General features: G+C 35.0%; 3 protein-coding genes across 4 annotated transcripts; 2 read left to right on the forward strand and 1 right to left on the reverse strand.

Moving 5' to 3' along the window:
- The first annotated feature begins 13,293 nt into the window (after window positions 1–13,293).
- On the forward strand, window positions 13,294–16,238 carry LOC107911943 (ribosomal RNA small subunit methyltransferase, chloroplastic). Of its 2 annotated transcripts, XM_016839953.2 has the most exons (10): window positions 13,296–13,564; window positions 13,659–13,808; window positions 13,892–13,948; window positions 14,047–14,145; window positions 14,335–14,430; window positions 14,637–14,721; window positions 14,947–14,999; window positions 15,168–15,251; window positions 15,477–15,587; window positions 15,722–16,238. In XM_016839953.2, exons 1-10 carry the CDS (start codon window positions 13,349–13,351, stop codon window positions 15,785–15,787), a joined length of 1,017 nt encoding a protein of 338 aa, XP_016695442.1. In that variant the 5' UTR covers window positions 13,296–13,348; the 3' UTR covers window positions 15,788–16,238. The 2 variants fall into 2 exon arrangements, with proteins under 2 accessions (XP_016695443.1, XP_016695442.1); XM_016839954.2 differs by lacking the exon at window positions 15,722–16,238 and having other exon boundaries at window positions 13,294–13,564; window positions 15,168–15,288.
- Window positions 16,239–17,196: 958 nt separating this feature from the next.
- LOC107911945 (probable xyloglucan endotransglucosylase/hydrolase protein 21) lies at window positions 17,197–24,039 on the reverse strand. The gene is made up of 5 exons (XM_016839956.2): window positions 23,635–24,039; window positions 22,611–23,541; window positions 22,411–22,528; window positions 17,745–18,185; window positions 17,197–17,637 (listed from the first exon to the last, which is right to left on the reverse strand). The coding sequence occupies exons 4-5, from the start codon at window positions 18,067–18,069 to the stop codon at window positions 17,321–17,323; spliced, it is 642 nt and encodes a 213-aa protein (XP_016695445.1). The 5' UTR covers window positions 18,070–18,185; window positions 22,411–22,528; window positions 22,611–23,541; window positions 23,635–24,039; the 3' UTR covers window positions 17,197–17,320.
- LOC107910893 (uncharacterized) lies at window positions 18,580–19,497 on the forward strand. The gene has a single exon (XM_016838816.1). It carries the CDS (start codon window positions 18,580–18,582, stop codon window positions 19,495–19,497), a length of 918 nt encoding a protein of 305 aa, XP_016694305.1.
- Window positions 24,040–25,334: the final 1,295 nt, after the last annotated feature.

Here is a 25,334-nt window from a genome sequence, read left to right on the forward strand (position 1 = left end):
AACTCATTGCGTTTCTGATCAATAAATTGTTGGCTTATATATTTCTTTCTGAATTACTCCTGGAAGAAGTCCCAAGTAACTCTTTCTTTCGGAACCACTGATATTAATGTTTTCCACCAACGGTATGCTGAATCCTTCAGTAAAGACATTGCACATTTCAAACACTCATCAGAAGTACAAGATAGTTCATCAAATACCCGAATAGTGTTTTCCAGCCAAAACTCTGCTTTTTCTGGATCATCACCAACATTAGCCCTGAAATCTTCAGCCACATGCTTTCGGATTTTGTCAACAGTAGGTTTACTTGATCTTACCAAATCAACACTTTGTGGAGCTACGGGGACCGGTTGAGGAACAGGAGGGGGTGGAGGAGGTTGAACATTCAAATTTACACGAACAAATTCTGTGTACCAATTACTCATCATTCGAAGGAAGGCTTCCCAAGCCTCATCCTGACTATGCGTCTCATGTCTACTTTTTTTTGGCACGGTCCCTTGTGCGGAAGCCGGCGTGTTACTTTTCACATCATCCATTACAGCTCAGTCTGGTTCCATTTACTATATAAAAAATATAAACACAATTTAAAATGTCAGAAATCATCACACTATCACAATATAATTATGGCATATATAGATAGACTTTCTCGCATATTTTATTAGTCTGAGAACCGGCTAAGCCATAGCTCTGATACCAGTAAAATGTAACACCCCTTACCCGTGTTCCTTGCAGGAACAGAGTATGAGGTATTACTAGAACTCAACACTTATAATTTTTTTTATATAAAAATTTCGACAGCATTTCTGCTTATTTTTACATAAAACCCCCTGCAAATTTTCGAAGACAATTTCAAACAACTTTAATATTTTCAACCAATTACAGTTATATGTTCAGACATAATTTATCCATTAATAAACACCAACATATTAAACCGAACAATACTCAATATATATATTTATACCACATTACATAAAGTCATCTATAAATGCCATGTTTCCAAAGTATTAATTGCAAAATACCCAAAAAGTTGATGATAGTGTGGATGATTATCTGACGTCGTCCAAGTTCCGAGTTGATTGATGTCACTATAATTAAGGGAAAATAAAAACGAGTAAGCATATAGCTTAGTAAGTAAACATATGACCAATAAATAAATTCCTCACATGATTACATAGTAACATAATTTTAATCACACATAAATTTCATTGTTTGTTCAATTTCCAGCAAGCTGTTTTTCTGCATCACGGTTACTAATTTATTTTTATCTGGAGCTACAGGGATCCAAATTAAGTTCTGTAAATTTTATCCAAAACTAGATTCATATACCTTTCCACCATAAAATTTTCAGAATTTTTAGTTTGGCCAATTAGAACAGTTTATTTTCTAAAGATTCCCCTGTTTCACTGCTCGACAGTTCTGACCTCTCTTTACTAAAATTTACTTAACTCCCTGTACAGAATTCAAAAAATGTTCTCGTTTGTTTATATTAAAAATAGACTCATTAAGGAATCCAAACATATAAATTTAAGGCCATAATTATTTTTTTACAATTTATGGTGATTTTTTGAAAGTTGGAACAGGGGATTTCGAAATCAATTCAACCCTGTCTCAATAAAATTCAAATATCCCCAAATATACAACTCTTTTGCTTGCTCTATTTCTTTCATATGAAAATAAACTCATCCAGCTTCAATTTCATATATTATTCAACCTCTAATTCATTTTTCACCATTTATGGTGATTTTTCAAAGTTGCCCAACTGTTATTATTCAAAACCGTTTTGTATTTAAATTGTTCTTTTGTATTTTTGATATTTTCTCCCATCTTACATATGGGTTGATTAAGTATCAAACTCAATATTCCTCCCATAAACTTGTCCACCATATATAAATATTCACCTTTCCAATTTCCTCGTTGAACACTCGGAATGTTATCCGTTATTGGTGGATTCAGCACTTAGCAACCACCAATGAGTCGGGGAATAAGCACTTAGCAACTCCTTTCACATTTAAGATACGGTGGAATCAGCACGTAGCAACCACCAATGATTCGGGAAATCAGCACTTAGCAACCCCTTGGGGGAATCAGCACTTAGCAACCCCTTCACATTTAAGATACGGTGGAATCAGCACTTAGCAACCACCAATGAGTCGGAGAATCAGCACTTAGCAACCCCTTTTTACATTTAAGATACGATGGAATCAGCACTTAGCATGTAATGGCCCAAATTTAAAATTATCGGAATAGTGGTTTCGTAACCACAAATCCGATTTAAAGAGAAATTTATTTTAATATTTTTGCATGAATATTGATATGATAGGAAAAATCGTATGAAAATATCGATAGAAAAATTTTACTGATTAAGTGGTTAGTTAGAAAAGAAATTATTGAAGGAATTAGGTAAAAATAAGATATCGAGACTTCGATCTCGTAAAACCGAGTCAAAAATATTTTTATAAATGTTTATGAAGTGTTAGTAATATTGTATTAAAATTTCGTTAGAAAATATTAATGTTTGGGTAGTCAATTAAGTGAAAAGGACTAAATTGAAAAAAATGTAAAAGTTACTAGAGGGATTAAATAGCTCAATTGTGAAATGAGGAGGGACATAAATTGTAAATAACCCCAAAAGGAGATATTTTGGGCGGCATACGCTGAGAAAAATAAGGAGAATTGAAGAAATGAGGGTAAAATTGGAATATTACAAAATTTGCTTTAAAAGTTAGGACTAAAGTGGAATTATCTAGATTTCTCTTTAATTTTCTGCACTATCATCAGCCAAAAACGTCCTAAGGGTTTCTTCAAGCTGGTTTTTCATAATTTTTTTGCACCAAGTGAGTTAATTCTTGCCTTTTTCTTGTAATTTTTGCGTTTCTAAGACTTTTACAACTAGGTCCTACTACTTAATTCATTAGTTTTTGATTTTATGAATGATATTGAAAGTTCATATGAATATGTGCTGGAATTTTATGAGGAAATAGGATGAAATTGATGCTTTAATTTGTTTATGAGATGATTTTATTAGGTAATTCCAATAGAAATTGATTTGTAGGACCTAATTGTGAAAAAGTTTGGAATTAAAGTTTAGTGCTGAAATTCTGATTTCCAAAGGTTATAAGGTAGTTTAAAGTGATATAATAAAGTGTTGATTGAGAAAAATCAGCTCAATTGATAGGTTAATTGAGCAGGGATGAAATTATCATTGTTGAAAGTTTAGGGGAAAAATGGTAATTAACACCATGCACTAAAACAGTTTTGGACAGCAGCAGTACTCTAACTTTGAAAAATCACCAAAAATTGTAGAGATCGAATTAGATGATGAATAAAATATGAAATTATAGCTTATTGAGTCTAGTTTCTTATAAAAGAAACGTTGTAAGCAATGAAATTGTAAATCATGAGATATAATAGATTTTGTGAGACAAGGTCAGAATGAATTTGGGTTCCCCTGTTCTGACTTTGGAAAATCATTAAAAATTGTACAAAAATTATTATGAGTTATAATTTATATGCTTAGAATCCTTAATGAGTCTCTTTTCTGAGGAAATAAAGGGAAGCATCATCCTAATTCTGTACAGTGAGATAATTAATTTTTAGTGAAGAGGGGTCAGAACTGTCATACAGTGAAACAGGGGAAACTTTAAAGAATAAACTGTACTTATTGGCTAAACCAAAAATTCTGAAATTTTTATTGTAAGAATATATGTGAGTCTAGTTTTAGGGAAAATTAATGGATCTTAATTTGGAGTTCTGTATCTCAAGATATAAATAATTTAGTGACTGTGAGTCAGTGAGACAGCTTTGAATGCACTATAAATAATAATGGAATTGTAGAGAAAGTTACATATGAACATGAAATGTATTAGATTAATGATTAAATTTATTTATTTAGATCCAAAAAATTCAAATACGAAGCAAGATCGAGGAAAAGAAAAAGTTCGGGATTAGTAGATTTTTGTTTACGAACAATTGTCGAGGTAAGTTCGTGTAACTTGAATTATATTCTTAAATGCCTGAAATGTTTGTTATTGATGTGAATATGATTTGAATATTCATTATATGAAAATTGATGAAACATTGATATATTTGATAAAAGGGGAAGAAATCCCGGTTGAATGGAAGGAAAATTCGACGGATCTCTGAAAAAGGAATTGACGGTAAAAAGGATCTAGCCCGGACGGGTGATCCTATCCTGATATAGCCCTTCCGAAGAATATGTGGAAAATGGATTTAGCCCGGATGGGAAATCCGAATTAGGGTCTGAATTTAGCCTGGACTGGTAATTCAGATCCAAGCTCATTAGAGTAATTGTCGTTGCAGGGGATTTAGCCTGGACTGGTAATCCCGACAATACTCTATGAGTTTATATTACAGGGGATTTAGCCTGGACTGGTAATCCCGCTGTAAAGATGAGGTTCGCGGGAGTGTGCTCTCTGAAATGGAAATGTGTGCACATGAATATGAATTGACGGACCCGGATTTGTACACTAAAGTGTACCTCTGAAAATCCATCGAAATTCCAAGTAGTTCAACGGGATAAACATGGAAAATAACAAGGAAATGGAAATCATGGAATTGATGAGCTCATCAATCATTTATCTTTGTAATGAATTTGCATGAGGTTGAGTTTGTATGTGATAGGTATATGTTCATGTGAATTGGATGTGTGCTTGTGTTATTAAATGATGGATGTATAAGTATGGTAAGTATAATTCCTGTTGCATGAACTTACTAAGCACAAAGTGCTTACCCTGTTTCTTTTTCCCCTGTTTGTAGAGTTAAGAGCTCGGAGGTCGGATTTGGTCGGAGACACATCACACTATCAATCTCGAGATCTCGGTACATAAAGAAACTTTATTTTGGAAATCAATAGCATGTATAAGCTAGTAAATTAGATGTTAATGTGAAATGAATTTATGGTTAGCCATTGGTATGGCTAACAAATTTTGGTTTTGGTATGTGATGAAATTATCTTATGAATATGATAAATCTATCTTGAAAAAAAAAATTCGGTAAAATCTGGTAATGCCTCATACTATATTTCGGCGACGAATACGGGTAGGGGGTATTACATAGCAACCACCAATGAATCGGGGAATCAGCACTTGGCAACCCCTTGGGGGAATCAGCACTTAGCAACCCCCTTTATATTCAATGTAATCCGGCCTATTCCGAGTGTTTAACCGGAAATCGTGTTTTTCAACACTTTACCACATTTCCCAACTTAACCACACTTTTAGAATCTTTTGTAACACCTCTATCCCGTGACCGTCGCCGGAATAGGTAAGGGGCATTACCGGGCTTGTAACTCATGTCAGAACCGTAAAATTTTGAACTTTTTCTTGAAATAAAGGTCATTCATTTAGATAAGTACTAAGCACGGCCAGGGATAAAATTTAAACTTCTCTAAGTAAATATTCAAAAGATGCCATTTTCGCATGGCTTATATACATTAACCAAAATATTCTTCCGCCACTAGTCTATTTTATACATGCCATAAGATAATCCAAAACATAGCAGTACCAAACAGTGGATAGTGATAGTGTGACTAGTTGCTGACGATCCCCGAGCCTGTAGCTTCGCAATGAGATCTATAAAACAGAGGAAACAGAGTAAACGGAGTAAGCATTACAATGCTTAGTAAGTTTTAAGCAGTGTCAACAGATAACAATCAAATTATAACATAGTTGTTCGTATTTTTATTTCACTCTTCATTCGGGCATACCATCCCTTTACCGAATATGCACATCTCATCATATACAATAGGCAGATAAACTTTCACATAAAAGTGAGCTCATGTGACATAGATATATCGTATGATTTCACATAACCTCTCACACTGATTCGATGTCACATAATCATAGGAATAGTCTCATAGATTGCTCTCGTATGCATCACATAACTACCTTATGATTTAGTGCAAATCAAGCTCACATATAAACTTGGAGTACATACCTGTTTAACCTTTCGCATTGAATATATTTATAAGCAATTCTTATTACGAAGTCTTACCCGGACATAATCTCCACACGAAGTTATCGGGTCTTACCCGGACAAAATCCCCACACGTAGTCATCGGGTCTTTAGAGCTCGGATATAGTACGAGCACGAAGCTTACAGACATTAATCAGTGATAATATTCTCGCATAAAGCCTGCGGGGTTTTAACCCGGATATAGTACTAACACAAATGCCCTTCGGGACTTATCACATTTATACACTTTCACATCCATCACGTTGGCCACTCGGCCCTGTCACATATATACACTTTCACATTCATCACATCGGCCATTAGGCCTTATCACATATATACACTTTCACATTCATCACATCGGCCATTAGGCCTTATCACATATATATACACTTTCACATTCATCACATCGGCCATTAGGCCCTATCACATATATATACACTTTCACATTCATCACATCGGCCATTAGGCCTTATCACATATATACACTTTCACATTCATCACATCGGCCATTAGGCCTTATCACATATATATACACTTTCACATTCATCACATCGGCCATTAGGCCTTATCACATATATACACTTTCACATTCATCACTTTCACATTCATCACATCGGCCATTAGGCCTTATCACATATATATACACTTTCATATTCATCACATTGGCCATTAGGCCTTATCACATATATACACTTTCACATTCATCACATCGGCCATTAGGCCTTATCACATATATACACTTTCACATTCATCACATCGGCCATTATGCCATACTATCATTTCATATTCGAATACTCATAAACTTACAATATCACGATTTAGAATTCAAGTATGGGTTTAATCAATAGCTTATGAGCAACTAAAACAAGTTTATCAAGGTTCACAACATAATCTCAAATTCAGCACAAGCTGTTTTTCCTGAGCAATAGTCACTAAATTATTTATAACTGGAGCTACAAAACTCCAAATCACTTTCTGTTAATTTTTCCTGAATATAGACTCGTATATCTTCCATCCATAAAATTTCCAGAATTTTAGGTTTGGCCAATAAATACCAGATTTTTCTTAAAGTTTCCCCTGTTTCACTGTTTGACTAATCTGACCACTCTTCACTACGAATCAAATTTCTCATTTTACAGAATTCAAAATGTGTTGTATTTGATTTCATTTGAAACTATACTCATTAAGGAGTCTAAGAATATAAATTTTATCTTATAACTATTTTTGTACAATTTATAATGATTTTCTAAAAACAGAACAGGGGATTTCGGAGTCATTCTGACACCGTCTCAAACAACTTTAAATATCTCATTACCGGAAATTCCTTTGCTTACACGGTTTCTTTTATAAGAAACTAGACTCATTAAGCTTTAATTTCATGTCTCATTCAGCCTCTAATTCAAGTCCATAAATTTATGGTGATTTTCTAAAGTCACGTTACTGCTGCTGTCCGAAGCAGACTATTTCAAATTACCCTTAAATTCCCAAGCTCAAACACTTAAGAACTTACCATTTGAGCTTAGAACATATCATGGCCACATCATATCTTATTAAATCATCTCATCATGTCCTATTATAATTGAATTTACTCAACGTTTAAACACTTAAAACTTACCTCGGATGTGGTCGAACAATTTCGGCGGCTATTCGATCACTTTTTCCCTTCCCTTATCCAACTTTGGTCATCTAAGCTCTTGAGCTTAATTTAACAAATAAATTGATTTAATCATTTGAGCAACACAAGAGGAACTCAAGGTACTTAGCCCATATATACATACATTAGACATTAAAGTCACATACATATGAAATCATAAATCAATTCAACATATTAGCCCACACTCTCTTTTAGCCGATTGTCTAAGCCAAGATAAAAGCATCAATATGCTTGCCTCTAGCCGAATACATGCAACACCAATCTTCTTCCTATGGCCGAATATGCATATCTATGTTGAGGCCGGTTATATGCTTAATACTTCCTACAAGTATAGTTACTTGTATTGCTTATATATCATTTTGTTTCAAGTTCAAAACTCGGCTAATACGCATATATACACTAGTAATCAAATACTAACATTTTGCACTTCACCTTACTACCATTTTACATCTACTTTCTACCATGGCCGAATGCATCAAGACACCATACCATTCAATTTTGGTCATGGGTTACACAAAGAACTTAATGTCTAACTCAAAAATGCCAAAAAGAAAATCCAAGAGTCATCAATCACCATCACATGTATCATTACAAAGCTTTACACTTAGCATGCAAATGACATCAACACAAATCCACCTTAGCCGAAACTTAACTCATCTTCATGCCTCATCACCACAACATCAAACATCAACCAAGAAGACAACTCCCATGGCCGAATATCATCTCCATCTAATAGCAAAGATTTAAACCATGGGCTAGGTAGAACTCAAACTAACAACTAAAAACATGCATGAATCTCAAGGACAACATCAAACATACCTTAGTCTAGCAAACCACCATAGCCGATTTTCTCAAGCTCTTCCCCTTCCTTTCTTTCCTCTATTCGGCCAAAGATGTTCAAGAATGAACACTTTTTTTTTGTTTTCTTTCTTCAATTCACGGCAAAGGGGGGGGGGAAACATGGATGAGACAATTTTTTTCATCATCATTTACCTTTCCATTATTATTTTATTACCCATACTCCTTATTTTATTTTATTGTTTCCTCCCATGATGCACCAACACAACATGTCTATGACATGTTTTGCCCATCACCCTTTGTCCATCCTAATGTCATGGCCGGCCACTACTAGATGGGGGGGGGAAATTGACATGCAAGTCCCCCCTTTTTCAACATGCACTAATAGGTCCTTATGTTTTGATCTATCACATTTCAAAAATGTCACACATAAGTCCTATTGACTAAATTCACCTGAAATTTACTAAATCGAAGCTTAAAATTTTCACACATTTATTTTAGACAATAAATATCATATTCAAATAATTTGGTGACTCGGTTTAGCGGTCCCAAAACCGCTTTCCGACTAGGGTCAAATTAGGGGTGTCACATCTTTGCTGAATATTTATTCTATGTTCAAATAAATCTCAACATATACCAAATAATATAAAAAAATATGCATTATTTCACATGTTTACTTACCTCAGTGAAGAATATCATAATTTTGCAATTTACTCCACTATCTTCTCTTTTCCCCGTTTGAGGTAGTCTTCTCGTTTTTCTTGATTATTGAGCTTGGAAGCTTAAAAACCCTAACTATGGTTTCCCCCTTGCTGATTTCGTTCACCATGGAGAAGATGAGCACATTTTGCCATCTTTTTCCCTTTTTAATTCTTTTTATTACTAAATGACTAAAATGCCCCTATTTAAAAAAATATATTTCACCTATTTCTTATGTCTATTTTTGTCCATCAATTAACTAATGGTCTAATTACCATATAAGGACCACCAATTTATAATTTCATAACAATTAGACACTTCTAACATGTAGAACTAACTTTTGCACCTTTTACAATTTAGTCCTTTTGACTAAATTGAGTGCCCAAACGTTGAAATTTTCGAACGAAATTTTTCTGTGAAATTGTAGATTATAAAAACATAATAATAATATTTTCCCTAGTCGAATTTGTGGTCCCGAAACCACTGTTCCGACTAGGAGCAGAATCGGGCTGTTACACCGGTTGTCCATTTTCATTTAAGAGAGTGAAAGATTAGGGACTTCTTCCATCCATCATCCGCTTGAAGTGGTGGCCAAACTCAACTTACGTGACTATGTACAATGGTATCTTTAATAATAACTTAATTGCTAATTTTTAAATGTAACCCCACGACTGCCTATATAAAATGATATTGTCTCTCGACAAAAGAACCAGTCAATGGGGAGCAATAAGTCGGACAAATGTTGGGATAGCCCATGATAAGATAAAGGAAAAGTCCCCAATTTATAGAGGAAAAAAATAATGTCCAAAAATTGATACACTATGACATTTCGGGGTTGGAACCCCCTTACGCCAAAAAGATTACTAGAAGAAAGAGTAAATATATTATGAAATCTAGTTGTGGAAGGATTTTCTCGATGTTTGGTATAATCCAAAAATAAAACGTTAGAAACCGCTAATAGGCTCTTGATAATTTGCCCTAGAGCGACAGGACAAACTCACAAGATCCTCGCAAATCATTAGTTTTGGAGCAGGTGAAAACCAATCTGAAACAGGTGTAGGAGAAGAAAGAAGCCTCGTCCATAGACTGCCACTTTTCCCATCCAATGAATACTCGATGACACTAAAAACTCATACTTATAATGCACACGTTGCAAACGTCATAAACGAAACATAGCCACCATCTCCTTTATTATTGTGGTGCATGATAACTTTTCACCTTCTACTATAATATCATTTTTTTAGAGAATTGTCAGCCATCTCTACGGGAAACAACAAAATCTCACGAGAAAATATTATGACAATTAAAAAGGACAAAGATGACAAACTCCCATTAAAGCACGCAATGATAAAATCCCACGAGAAAATATTATGACAATAAAAAAAGACAAAGATGTCAATCTCCAAATAAAGCACACTCTCTGTTTATATAACTAGTGTAGCTATATAAGAACAAACATTCCGAATAAAATGATGACAAATATAAATAACACCTTCTCCCACCACAAATTAGGAAAAGCCATGTGTTTAAAAACAATCAGTAAAGAATTGAAGAATAATGATGACGCTTAAAAAAGGAAGTCATTCCAAGTGACGACCGTTACTTTCACCTAAAATAGACAACTTAAGCCAAGTCAGTTTATAACATATTTTTCATCTAGGAGACAATTGTTATACCCCATAACTTATGTAGTACCTAGAACCCTTCCCATCGACAAAATATCCATTGACATAAGGATCTTCTCCATAAAGACCTATATTCATACCCTTGCCCAATCTACAACAACATAGCCTTCTCACTATTTCGCCTGAGAGCCCCAAACCCGAAGTCCTTATTCGAGCATCATATCTTAAGGCTCACATGATCTGTAAAGATATATTAGAAAAATCCCTGAATACAACCATCAATATATCACATTTGACAGCTTCCTCGTTTAGTCATTTTAGATCAAGTACATTGGGTTGACTATCGCTACCTTATCATAATGCTTACATGCAATGTTTGGGTCGTATATCCAACTTTCCTCCCTTTTATAAATACCCCTCAACATTAGGATCAAGGAACATGAGAACACAAGCAACCTTACTCAACAAAAACTCATTCTATTAGTTTCGTTATAATTCCCAAATTTAGTGGTTGTCCTTACTTTCCAATTTCATGGTGTGAATTGCCCTATTCTTTGTGACTATTGGCACCCCTACAGTGCAAATCATCACAAAAAACCATATGTTTTGTGTTATAATAAGAATAATAACGGGGCATTAATTGAAACTGTAAAGTTTAAGAATTAGAGAGTTTGATGTTCTAAGTTTAAGTCCTATTATGAGGACTTAAGTCCCACAATGTATTTTCTTTTTTTAGGGAGGGGGTTAATTTGTTTTTTCTTTTATATTTTTTATATAAAAGTATAAAAATATTATAATAATGTTTATTAATTATTATAGAATAGGTAATATTTATTAATTGTTATAAATTTAAATTTTTAAATACTTTTCTTGATCGAGGTAGTGTCGAGTTAACTTATGATACTAATTTAGTTAAACACTTATACTTAGTAAAATATAAAAGTGAAAGGATGCGAGGAAATAAATAAAAAAATTGAGTATGTTTAATAGAAAAAAAGATGAGGAGAGAAAATAAAAGAGATAATTAATGTATAAAAAAAGTTATTCTAAATTAAAATAATAAGATGATGCATGTTAAATTAAAATTATACATATTTGAAAAGGTTTTTTTTTTCCTCCCATTTGTTAACTTTACAAAGTAATGAATAAAATAAAATATTATGTGTTGAATTTTTATATTTTTTTTTGGAGCAAAGGATTATTTGTTTCTTTTAACAATTTTTTTATTTGCATTGGATTTTAAATAAAAGGGATAACCTAGATTTTTAAAACAGGGTATATTACATAGTTGATCATTTATTTTTTATAAATTTTTATTTTGGGTATCTAAAATAAAAAAATATAAATAAAGCACTATCGTTAACAACATTTTTCATTTTAGTAAACTAACTTTAATAAATTTTTCATTTAGTCACACATTTGCTTTTTTAAAAAAAATTAATTTTATAAAAAAAACCTTGAATTTTTATAGGAGATTGAGTTATTTAGCCGTGGAGATGAAATCTAAGTTTTTTCTTGTAACTCAATTATCTATAATAAAAAAAACCAAGCTTTTCTAGTAAAAGTTCAGGGTTTTTCATGAGGAAACCCAGATTTTTTTCCCTTTTTACTAGAATAGAACTAAAAATTAATTCTAAAAAGGGGAAATTAAAAAGATAAATTGGTTTTTTTCTATAAAATCCTAGATAATTCCTAGTAAAGTCCCATGTTTTTCCTTTGTATTAGAAATAACTAAAATTAATTAAAAAAAATCCATGTAATTCCTTATAAAATCCTAAACTTTTCCTTTTTAAGGGAAAAACTAAAATTAATTCTAAAAATAAGAAATAATAATAACAAGTTTTAAAACAATAAAATGAGTGATCAAAATAAAAATTTATTAAAATTAGGTGACTAAAATGACTATAATAACATTGAATTAACAAAAAATGACCAAAATAAAAATTATTAAAGTTGAGTGACTAAAATGAAATGATTATTAATGGCAGTGTCTAATTTGTATTGTTTTTATTTTCAGTACCCAAAATAAAAATTTATCAAAGTTGGTTGACAAATAGACCTGTTCATGGGTTGGGCCACCCGGCCCGGCCCGAAGGCTCGCCCAAAATGTGAGAGAGTTTGGGCAAAAATATAAGCTCGAAAAATAGGCTTTGACAAAAAATAAGGCCCAGTTAAAAAAAGACCGGGCCTCGGGTAAGGCATTTTTGGCCCGGGCCTGGTCGGCCCGAATTCACTAAATGTATTATATATATTTTAAAATTATATAAAAAATAATATGGCCGGATTGAGCTCGGGTTTTAATATTTTTATTCAGGTCGGGCTTGGGCAAAATTTTAAGTCCATTTTTCGGGCTGGGACGGGCCTGGGTCCAGCAAACGGGACTAAAATTTTAGTTGAGCCCAGGCCGAACCTGGCCCGGCCTGGCCCACGCACAACTCTAGTGACAAATTGTTTAATTTATCTTAAAAGTAGGGGTAGTTTTGACTTTCGAGAGACGTTACAAAACGGTAGTTTTCATATTTAAGATGGGGTAACTTTGGGATTAAAAAAGTTAGGAGATAGAAAATAATCTTCATTTTCCAAATTTCTCGCTAAGGAAGAAATGACCACTGCGGTTCAGCTCTTCCACTCTCTCCCGCCAATTGCTTCCCTCCCGACCGCTACAGTCCCGGCGGCCAAAAGCAGCGCCGGCGCACGAAACCAACCAGCATCGTTGCATGTAGTGTGCGCTTCGAGGAAGAGCCGAGATGACGACTACCACGCCACTCTCAAAGCTCTCAACTCCAAAGGTCGCTTCCCACGAAAATCCCTCGGCCAGGTCTAATTACGCGCCCTACCTTTCTATCCTGTTTTTTTATGCACTGGGTTAACTTTGGTAAACTAAGTAATTTTGTAATATTTAATATATGCAGCATTACATGTTGAATCCTGAAATTAACGGGCAACTGGCACGAGCGGCCAATGTAGAAGAAGGTGACGTGGTGTTAGAAATCGGACCGGGAACTGGTTCTTTGACCAATGTCCTCATAAACTCCGGCGCCACCGTTCTCGCCATCGAAAAGGTCCGCTCATTTCTACGTTGCAATTACTGGAAATAAATTTTACTACAGATTATAGCTTAGTTTTTTCTTTTTGGGTGAAGTAGGATCCTCATATGGTGGATCTTGTAAGAGAAAGATTTGAAACCACGGACAAGTTCAAGGTAAATTCAGTATATTGTCTGACAAATATTACTTCTCTATTGATTATCTTCATTGGGTTTTGAATCTCGTTTAATATTATATGAAAAAAAAATTGTAGGTATTACAAGAGGATTTTGTCAAATGTCACATTCGTTCTCATATTTCTCCAATATTGGAAAGTAGAAAGGCTTTGAACGTGAGCTTGATTCGTGCCAAAGTAAGAACCGTGCTTCGTTTACATTTGAAGCTAAGTTAGATTGATTTTTAGACTTCAATTTGATGGTAAATGCTAATCAAGAGACTGTCGATTTGTGAATAATAGATAAATCTTCCCCCCCCCCCAAGAAAAAAAAATTTTGACATGCCAATCTTATCCATTGTTAGTTTATACTTGTTCTTTTTGCAGGTAGTTTCTAACCTACCCTTCAACATAAGTACGGATGTAATTAAACTACTTCTTCCTATGGGTGATATTTTCTCTGAAGTTGTTCTCTTGCTTCAGGTCTGTAAAGTTTTTATTCGTACCTTTTGATTTATTTATTGATATGGTAAAACTAGCATTTTTCATCAAAATTTTCGAATGTTTTTATGAGGTAGAAATGTGAGGTTGAATATGTTAAAATATTGTCTCTCTATGTTGATTGTTTTTGGCTGTTTGGGTTTAGTTTTCAAACTGGTTTACTAACTTTAATGCTTGAAAAATTCCAGGAGGAAACAGCTGTGCGGTTGGTGGAATCGTCTTTGCGGACATCTGAGTACCGACCCATCAACGTCTTTGTTAATTTTTATTCTGGTATTTCTACAATATTTAGTGGCTCTAGAATTCGTTGTTCACTTAATCTTTGCTTTTAAACTGCATCATGTGTTTTTGATTTACTGAAGGCTTTTGTTTGGTATTAATTTGTTGGTTTTTTCAGCTTTCAACTTTATGCAATGGGAAAGAATTTTGTTGATGTATTCCAGGTCAATATTGTTTTCAAAAACTTATGTCATCTTTATATTATGTTTTTTCTTTCAGAGCCTGAATACAACTTTAGAGTCCCAAGAACAAATTTCTTTCCTCAACCTAATGTAAGTTATCTAACCAATATCAGGGCACCATATTTGGTTATTTTGAGCTTCAACTTAAACCAATCTAGCTTTACCTGGAATAGGTCCTTTCTCTAACAGGGTCCGCTTGAACCATCTTTTACTTTACTAAAAGGATGGTACTAAGGCTTCGATTGTATGCTTCTGTAGGTTGATGCAGCTGTTGTTACATTTAGGCTGAAACAAGCCCCAGACTATCCTTCAGTGGCCTCCACGAAAAGCTTTTTCTCCATGGTTGGTTGATTCCTATGTTGAGGCAGCCTTACTTATTGTTAGTAAAACTCATCATAGTTCCGTGTAGTTCCGTAGGAACTTAAAGTTGACTTTCAAACTTGAGTTCTAACCTGTTTTGAGATGATATTCATATATTTTTTGGATGATAAATCCTAAATTAGTACTTAAATTTAAGTGACATCCTGTAGTTCTTTTCTTAGTAACTGTTATTACTTAAAAATATAGGTGCATTCTGCATTCAATGGAAAACGGAAGATGTTGAGGAGATCTCTCCAGCACATATGCCCATCTAATGAGATAGAAAGAGCTCTTGGAGATGCTGGCCTTCCAACGACAGTGAGTTTCATTGGAAATTGGCACTTTCTAATTATTAATATAATTAGTTCCCCCTTTCTATTTTATATGCAATTTTGTTTACCTGGCTGCAATTTTCTGCACTGGGCTAATTGATGCGTGAATCATTCATGCAGTCAAGACCTGAGGAGCTCACCTTAGATGATTTTGTGAAGTTGTACAACATGATTGCAAAAGTCTAGTCCCACACAGTTCTGAATTGTTTAGACATTGCAAATGGCCCTAAGAACAGCTAGTTTTGGCAAAAGCCATTTGCCATGGGCACAAAATGCAGTCTTGTACACCACATGGTTCACCTTGAAGAAGAAAAACACAATCTAACATGAACTCATCAATGGAGGACTGTGCCATACAAGTCATTTTGATATCCACGGTCTCATCTCGAAAGCAGTGCCTCTAGCAGAAGGTATTATCCAGGGTAATGATGGTTATGACTGCCATATCTTCTTTTCAAGTTCTGTTCAAACAGCTCGCCCCATATTTAACTCATATAGTTCTTTTCAAGTAGATTCCCCCAGATTTTACCCGTACACTTTAATACCCAGTGTACAGAGAAAATGTGCTTTGGAAGAGGAGCTTGTACTTTTCGCTACTCTGTATATTATAACATCAAGTCGGCACTATTTTGACTTCTTTAATTTCTTACTTGCAATGGGGAGGGTTTCCATAACGTTAAATATACGAGTAAAACAAATACTTGAATGACATTTTCAAAGAAATAAAAAAAGATGTTTCTTTGCGTTATATTTGATGAAGGGAATAAGCCCTGTACGAGTTGAAAAACCAAAAGAATCTCTTGTTAATTGAGGGAAACTGAATAAACGGAAAGGTAATATAACCAAACTTCCTTGATAATAATAACGGAAAAGCACTCTGTTCTGCTGCTCCCAAGTTTCAGCTCTGGGTGAACCCCATGAGACTTATAGACAAGATTCAAAGCTCAAAACTTATACCCGGATTGATGTCTTTGAAATTTTCCTGGCCTCGGCTTCATTATCACCATCAGCTTGCATTTTTGCTTGCTGCCTGCCTGCCATCCTTATGGCAGTGGCAGAGGAGAGAGTTCTCTGCTGCTACCAGTGGCAAAGGAGGCTGTAGAGGAGCAGGAAAATGAGTTTTGGGTAGCATCTAACATAGCATCAAGTAATTTTGCCCTCTGAGTTGCTTGATGTAGCGAAAATACTAGCTCTGTTAAATGCACTGCCGCCACTGGTGGCGCCTTGTGCCTCCGTCATGGCCACGTTGTTGTAGTTCTTCTTTTCTTATTCATTGGAGTAGGGAACTATAGTTTAGAGACTTAGAGAAATGTCGGTAACAAGTCGCTGCTTTTCTTGTGTTAAGCAGTTGTGTCATTGGGGAGATTTCTTATGAGTTTTTCTTATAGCTGCCGAGCACTTCTTTTCCATTGAATCAAAACATTTCTATTTCTGTTCGTTAAACAAAAAGAATAATTTCATTTCTGACCCTTAAATATATATATATTTCCAGGTTCTGATTGAAAATGAATTTCGTAGGGCATAACTGAGAATATCATCACCAACCAGAGTACGAATTACAGCTCACAGCAAATAGATAAAAAAGTAAAAGATAATGAGGCAAAACCCAAAGAAAGATCCTATTAAATCACAATTTGAAGGATCAGTACGACAATGAAAAGTTCCAACAAACACAAAGCCACTCAGATAAACACAAGTCGCAGAAAATAAGAAGGCAGATCACGAATCACAAGAACACTCGACAGCAGTGGAGACAGGCACCTGAATATCCTTATAGAGACAAACATAGGGAACATCGCAACCAATGTAAGGTCCAGTCCATTGACCTTCAGCAATGTAGCTTGCATCCCAAACTGAAGCATACAAAAACATGGGTTTCTCAGGAAATGCCTCACCTTCCTTCTTTTCTGCTTTCCTCACCACCTTCCCATCAATAACCCACTCTATAGAATCGGGATTCCACTTGATGGTGTATTCATGGAACCCATCAGAACAGTCAAAACCCAGATCATGAATCTGCTCTCTGTTCCCAGTTCCTACATCACAATTGATAGAAAACAGTACTTGAATTCTAAAGAAAAAGGTAATAAAAAAAACCCTTGAAATCAACGTATCAGTATTACTATACTGAAAACTTAAAAACCTGTAGTGTAGTAATTGGTTTGGACAATAGTTTTGTCTTTGCCAAGGAATTCGAAGTCGATCTCGTCTTGCGATTTGTCGCCTTCGAGTGAGGAAAGGTAAATGTTGAAGTTGAGACCACTGGTGTTGCCTTTAGGGCATTGGATGAGGGAAGTGAAAGTGCCGTAGAGGAAGCGAGTGGTGGAACGCCACCTGGCGCCTCCACGATGATCAAAGGTGAGTGTGATGGAGTTGGAGACAGGGCAGTGGGTGCAGGCCTCTGGGGTGTAGTCTATGGCTATTTCTTTGATGGGTTGGATTTGGTGGTGAAGTGCTGGATCCGCCATTGCCAAAGTTTGGTAGCAAAGGAAACTGAGATCTAACTATTGGGTGGGTCAACTTAACTCTTGTGTAGCCACTAGCCAGCCATCGCCATTTGAGTCTTGGAATATATCCCCTCTCTCTCTCAAAATAGTAAAATAAATAAATAAATAAATAATATGGGGATGTATTCCATTTCCGATTCTCATCCATATTTGTCTACCTATACTTATCTATATCTATACTAATATTTAAGTATCAATTGACTATCAATTCGATCAATACATGTGTATGATAATTTATATTATCACAATAATATTATTTTATATTTTTAATCAAATCAATAAAAAGAATTTATAACACGAGATTTAAATTTATGGTACTAATAAAAAACCAAATCTGATCTGAAATTAAGTCTGCCGTGTAGCACGAGTTAGGGTTTTTTGTTTGCTTTATCGCCCGAAAATTTGATTCTTTAGGGTTTGATTTCTACTGCTGATTGAAGGGGAATCAATTATCAAAGAAGAGGGGGAGTCATGGCTAACGTTGAATTGGTGGATACTAAGTTAGCCAACCTCAACATAATAGATGAAGAGGAAGATCCCATGGTGGTCTTGGGGGTAAATAATGACGATGAGGAGTCATATGATCTTTGTTTGGTAGGGAGAGTTCTTACAGATAGCGTAGTGAATTTCCCATCCTTGAGAAATACTTTGGCTGATTTATGGCATCCGTTAAAAGGGGTATCAATCACAGAGTTGGAGAACAAAAGAATATTGTTTAGGTTTTACAGTGAGATCGATTTGAAGCGAGTTCTGGATGGGATGCCATGGTTTTTTAACCGACATCTCATTGTATTTCACAGATTAAGACGGGGCGAAGAACCAAATTTGATTCCTCTATGGCACACAGCTTTTTGGGTCGAGGTACACAACTTGCCAATAGGTGTTACATCAGAGGGAACAACACGCCAGCTTGGTGACTTTGTTGGCACATTCATGGAGTATGACTCATCGGTGGTGACAAGAGGGGGTTGTAAATTTATGCGAATTAGGGTGCTAATTGATGTTCGGACACCACTTAAAAGGAAAAAACGTATAAGCATGGAGCAGAATAAATTTATTTATGCATTATTTCAGTATGAAAGATTGCCATTGTTTTGTTTTATTTGTGGACGGCTCGGTCATGGGGAGAGTTATTGTGAAGTAAGATTAACTCTTGGGAATCAACAAGTGGAATTTGGATGGGATTTGTCGCTGAGAGCAACGTCGAGACGGGGAGGACAGACCGTAAGTAAATGGCTAAGAGAAGAACCAGAAAAGAATAAAGGGAATGACATAGATATTGATGGGGAAAAAAGGATAAAAAGGTTTGAAGTGGATGTCACAAATAAAGATGAAATCAGGGGGAAGCAGAATCTTTGGGACGTTATACACGACAAATACGAATTATGAATACAACAGACCATATATATTCGAGGCATTTGGAGGAAAGGAAGAAAGAAGAAGAGGTGGAAGACACACCAGTGGGGCTGGTAGATGGAAAAAAGAGGCAGAGGATTAATTCAGAGAGGGAGTCCTTGGGAAATATTAAGAATCTAGTAGACGGGAATATAGAGAATTTTTTATCAGCGGCCACCCCAAAGGTGGCTAACCGGGCGCAATGAAAATTCTAAGTTAGAACGTTCGTGGTCTAGGGCAACCACGAACAGTTCGACGTCTCAAAAATATGTTGAGACACACCCAGCCCCAAATCATGTTTCTTATGGAAACTAAGGTCACAAGTAAACAGATGGAATCAATAAGAAGGCATTGTGGGTTTATAAATAGAATCGATGTGGCGGCAATAGGCACGAAAGGAGGATTATCATTAGGGTGGAAGGAGGGATGGAATGTAACTTTGAAAAGTTTTTCAAAATCGCATATAGATGTAGAGGTTGAGAATGAATATGAGACGGGTACATGGAGATTTACAGGTTTTTACGGAGAACCAGTGGAGATTGAGAGGAAAAAGTATTGGGAACTTTTAAAACGACTAAAGCTAGAAAATAGCAAGCCATGGCTGGTTCTCGGAGATTTTAATGAAATTCTTTACTCTTTTGAGAAAAAAAGGGGGAGAATTCGAGGTGAAAGACAGATGGGTGCATTTAGAGAGGCATTGGGGTACTGCGATTTATATGATTTAGGGTTTAATGGGCAGTGGTACACATGGGAGAGAGGACGTTTAGTTAACAACAACATTAGGGAAAGACTGGATAGAGGTGTGGCAAATATGGAGTGGTGGGATCTTTTTCCAAGGTACAAGGTTAACCACTTACAACATAGTTTTTCAGACCACTGTCCAGTTGTTGTGGATACATTCGGGGATAAGGATATGCAAGGAGGGGTGAAACAATGGCATTTTCGTTTTGATGCAAATTGGATTTTGAGTGATGAAGTTGAGGAGAGATTAAAACAGGAATAGAATTCTAATAGTTTGGACGTGCTTGAGAAGTTGGAAAAAGTGGGGTCAAATTTGAGTATTTGGGCAAAGGATGAGAAACGGAGGAAAGACCAACGAAGGAAATAGTTAAATGAAAGATTATTGGAAATGGGTGCTAGCGAAATTAGTGATGGTGTATTGGAGGAAATTACAGAGATTAAATTAGAATTGAACATTGAAGCAGATAAAGAGGAGCTTTATTGGGAACAAAGGGCAAAGGTGAACTGGCTTCGTATGGGTGACAGGAATACGACATTTTTTCATAAAAGTGCGACACATCGCAGGAGGAAGAACATGATTAAGGGGCTGGAAAATGATGCTGGGGAATTTATCAATGATGAGCATGAAATCACGGTTTTGGCTACTAAGTACTTCAAAGATTTGTTTTCATCCAAACCAGTAAAAAGCCATGATAGATTGTTTGAATCTTTTTTACCTTACATCACGAACGAACACAACAGTATTTTAATGCAAGAATTTAAAGAAGAAGAAGTTGTGAAGGCAATAAAATCGATAGCACCTCTCAAGGCATCAGGGCAGTATGGATTCCCAGCAATCAAAAATATTGGCATATTGTTGGAGAGGGAGTTTCTAAATATTTCTTGGATATCCTTAATGGTCAAAGAAATGTTGAGGAGATTAATAATACGAACATAGTTCTTATCCCTAAAGAGAAGTCGCCAAAGTCTATGAACAAGTTTCGTCCCATTAGTCTATGCAACATGATTTACAAAATTGTTTCAAAAGTCCTTGTTTATACAAGTACTTGATTTATGTATTGAGGATACACAAGGAGCATTTGTTCCAGGGAGACAAATCACAGACAGCATCCTTATAGCATACGAAGTATTGCATTCTTTAAAAGAAAAAGAGGAGTGTCTAAAAGTTTCGCTCTAAAATTGGATATGAGCAAAGCATATGACAGGGTTGAATGGAATTTTTTAGAAAAAATGATGCGCAGCATGGGGTTTTGTGAGGACTGGATTTTACTTATAATGAGATGTATTACCAGTGTTGCATACACAGTAGTGATTAATGAGAAGAATGGAGAAGAATTTCGACCACAACGAGGGTTAAGACAAGGTGATCCATTAAGTCCGTATTTATTTCTCATTTGTGCAGAAGGATTTTCAAGGCTGATTGTACTTGCAAAAAGGGAAGGAAATCTTATTGGGACAACGATGGGAAGAGGTAAAGTCCCAGTGCCACATTTGTTTTTTGCAGATAATAGTATACTGTTTGGAGAAGCTTCAGCTGAAGGAGCAAATCGAATGAAACGTGTGATTAAAGATTATGAAGAGGTTTCTAGGCAATTGGTCAATTTTGACAAGTCACTTATTTACTTTAGCGGTAATGTTGATTTGGGTGCACAAGATCAAGTGGGAAGGATTTTGGGAGTAAGAATTTCTAATAATCCAGAGAAATATTTGGGGTTGCCAACTATGGTGGGTCATCGAAAAAGGCATGCTTTTGTGGCCATTAAAGAGCGCTGTGCGAAATTATTGGATAATTGGAATGTGCGACTATTATCGGCTGGAGGAAAGAAGGTATTGTTAAAATCTATTTTCCAAGCAATTCCGATTTATGCAATGCAATGTTTTAAGTTACCAATTTCATTTTGTCAAGAACTCGAGAATTTAATGAGTAAATTCTGGTGGAGGAATTCTAAAACAAATAAAGGGATTCATTGGTGCAAATGGAAAGCTTTATGCATCCCCAAAGCGAAGGGAGGATTGGGTTTTAAAGATTTGTCAAAGTTTAATGTGGCCCTGTTAGCGAAGCAGGGATGGAAACTTTTCACACAACCTGATTGTTTGTTTGCACGTGTTATGAAAGCCAAGTATTTTCCGAAGGGGGATTTTATGAGTGCAGGGTTAGGAGCTTACCCTTGGTATACCTGGCGAAGTATTCTGGGAGCTAGATATCTTCTCGAGGAATGAGTGGGATGGCGAATTGGTAACGGAGATTCAGTTAACATATGGAATGATAGGTGGCTTCCTGGACCTGGCAGTGGTAGAGTTGAACGTCAAAATATTGATATCAGATATTCTAAAGTGTCAGATTTAATTAACAAGGAAGATTATACCTGGAAACAAGGAATTATTCGCACGGTGTTTGGAGAAGAGAAACTGCAGCATATAATTTCAATTCCGTTGGTGAGCAACAGGATTCAGGACGTTCCAATATGGCGTGGCGACAATACTGGGATATATACAGCTAAAAGTGGCTATAGATGGCTCATTACAGAGGGGGGTACAAGATTAAAAAATGAAATCCCTACTACTTTCTTTACAAGGCTTTGGGAGCTCAAAATTCCAAGCAAAATACGAATTTTTCTATGGAGAATTGCTAATGACTTTCTACCTACTCTACATAATCTAAAAGCCCGGAATTTGGTTGTCAACACTTGGTGTCCGATGTATCAAACTGAAGAGGAATCGGCGGATCACCTTTTTAGACGTTGCTTATTCACGTAGCAAGTCTTGCGGGGTTTGGGAATGGCAGTCCCAACATGCAACAGAGAGAACAGTTGGAAGAAGTGGTTAGCAACAGAATTTGAAAACCAAAGCCTAGATGCATGTAAAATTAGAGCTATTACATTTTGGGCAATCTGGCATAATCGTAATAAGCTTTATCATGATGGTGTACGAGAGTCAGTTACTGAAGTTGTGGGATTTATTAAGGCCTACTATGCAGAGACAAATGTTGAGAGGGAGAGATTAAAGAACTCATGTGACGTTGGACATTTAGTTTGGAAACCACCGGTTAATGACACCATAAAAATCAATTTGACTCTTCCTTTAATCAAATAACAAAATGTTCTATCTCAGGGATCATAGCACGAAACAAAGAAGGTCTAATAATGGCAGCGTGTACCTACCCATGGGAAAATATTGCAGATCCAGTGATGGCTGAGGCGAGGGCGTGTCTGCAAGCCGTTATTTTGGCCGAAGATATGGGGTTCCAGGAAGTTTGCATTGAAGGGGATGCGTTAACCATAATACGTAAACTGAACTCTGTGGATGAAGATAGATCGTGTATTAGTAGCTTGATTAAAGAAATTAAGGGAAGAAGTTATAGATTTAAAAGAATGTGTTTCAAGCATATACCTAGGGAGGCCAACAAAGCGGCTCATACGATGGCGAAAGAAGGAGGGCGCTACGAGCATCCTCGATTTTGGATAGAGGAAGCACCGCATGCAGTGGAGATTTTGATAAATCATGAGAGAAGAAACAACATTCATGGTGGTTAGAGGGAAAGGCAGAGTCCGGGTCTGTGATGTTTTTGAGCCCGATGAACTCGCATTTCAGAAAGAGACTGTGATCTTAGTAAGATACGATCTTGGGAGAAAATATGTCTCTAGTACGGCTGATACAGAGGTTTCATGCTCAACAGAAGTAGAAGAAGGAAGGAGAAGGGTTGTTTAGATTTTTTTTTTCTTTTTTTGGCGTTTCAGGTGTCCTAGACACAGCTTTTATTTTTAGTTTTGTTTTTCAAGGCACCGTTTGGGTAGCCATTCATTTTTTGACTTTTCATTTTATTGTTTTTAAGTCTGTAATAGGTGTTTCCTTCTCATTTTATTTAATAATATCAGCAGATCTCTTTTCAAAAAAAAATTTATGGTACTAATATTTATAAAACTTTTTAATAATTTCATATATTTCAATAATATTAGGCCATTTGTATATATTATTTATATTATTATTTAAGTGTGTGATCAAATTAATGTAATGAATCAACTTAACATAAACTTGGTCAAATAATTTACTAAAAAAAACCATATTTTAAACAACTAAAATATGCTATTACAGGGTATTTGCTATTTTCATACTTTTTTTACAAAATTTATTAATAAAACAACTTTAAATTAAGAAAAATATCCAAGTAAGGTTTGAATTCAAAACATGAAAAATCTTAAACTTTTTTTATAAAAATTATTAAAAAAACAACTTTAAATTAAAGAAAAATATTAAAGTAAGGTTTGAATTCAAATCATGAAAAATCTTAAACTTTGCTATTCAACCAAAGTCTCATTATTGTTTTATGTGACGATTTTTTACAAATATTTTTTTCTTACTTATATTGTCTTTTACGTATATATTCGTATTATTATTTAAGCACTTTATTGAATTGGTGACACCTTTAATTAAGTTATTAACTCATTTATAAAATTATAAAAATATTATTTATCTTAAATAATAATTAATGTTATTATAATGATCCTTACTTCTTTACACACTTTTATATAATATTTAAATAAAGGATTTGAAAATTAAAAATCAAATAATTGAACATGTGTTCAATTACATTAAATTTTAAGTTCATTCTCACTCCACTCAAAGACGGATAAAGGATTTTACTCTAAGTGGGTCAAAATTTCTAAATTCGAATAATCTATTTTTTTAACGTAAAAAAATGTTAACTCTTTTCGGATATTTTTTTTTCTTACCAAAAAAATCAATTTAATGCTTTTTAAAAATCATGAATGTTTTAACTGTGAAAAAATTAAAAGAAAAAAATCATACTATATAAAATTAAATATTTCTTACCAATATGCAAAAAAAAACTAATATTATACTAAAAAAATTCATAAATATCATTATAATTCCAAAAATTAAATTAAAAAAACTTGACATTAGTCCCATTTCTTAATACTAGGCATCCTAAATTGCATCTTCCGCTTTTTCATAAGATTGAACTCATCAACGTTAGAATTTGTTGAAAATTCTTAAGCTACCTCTTTTTCGATGTATGTCACCAAGTAAGTTGAAAGAAAATCATCCTCCATTCCATTGGCGAAGCTTTGACT

Source organism: Gossypium hirsutum, chromosome D11 (genome assembly GCF_007990345.1).
Source record: "Gossypium hirsutum isolate 1008001.06 chromosome D11, Gossypium_hirsutum_v2.1, whole genome shotgun sequence".
NCBI classification, from domain to species: Eukaryota; Viridiplantae; Streptophyta; class Magnoliopsida; order Malvales; family Malvaceae; genus Gossypium; species Gossypium hirsutum.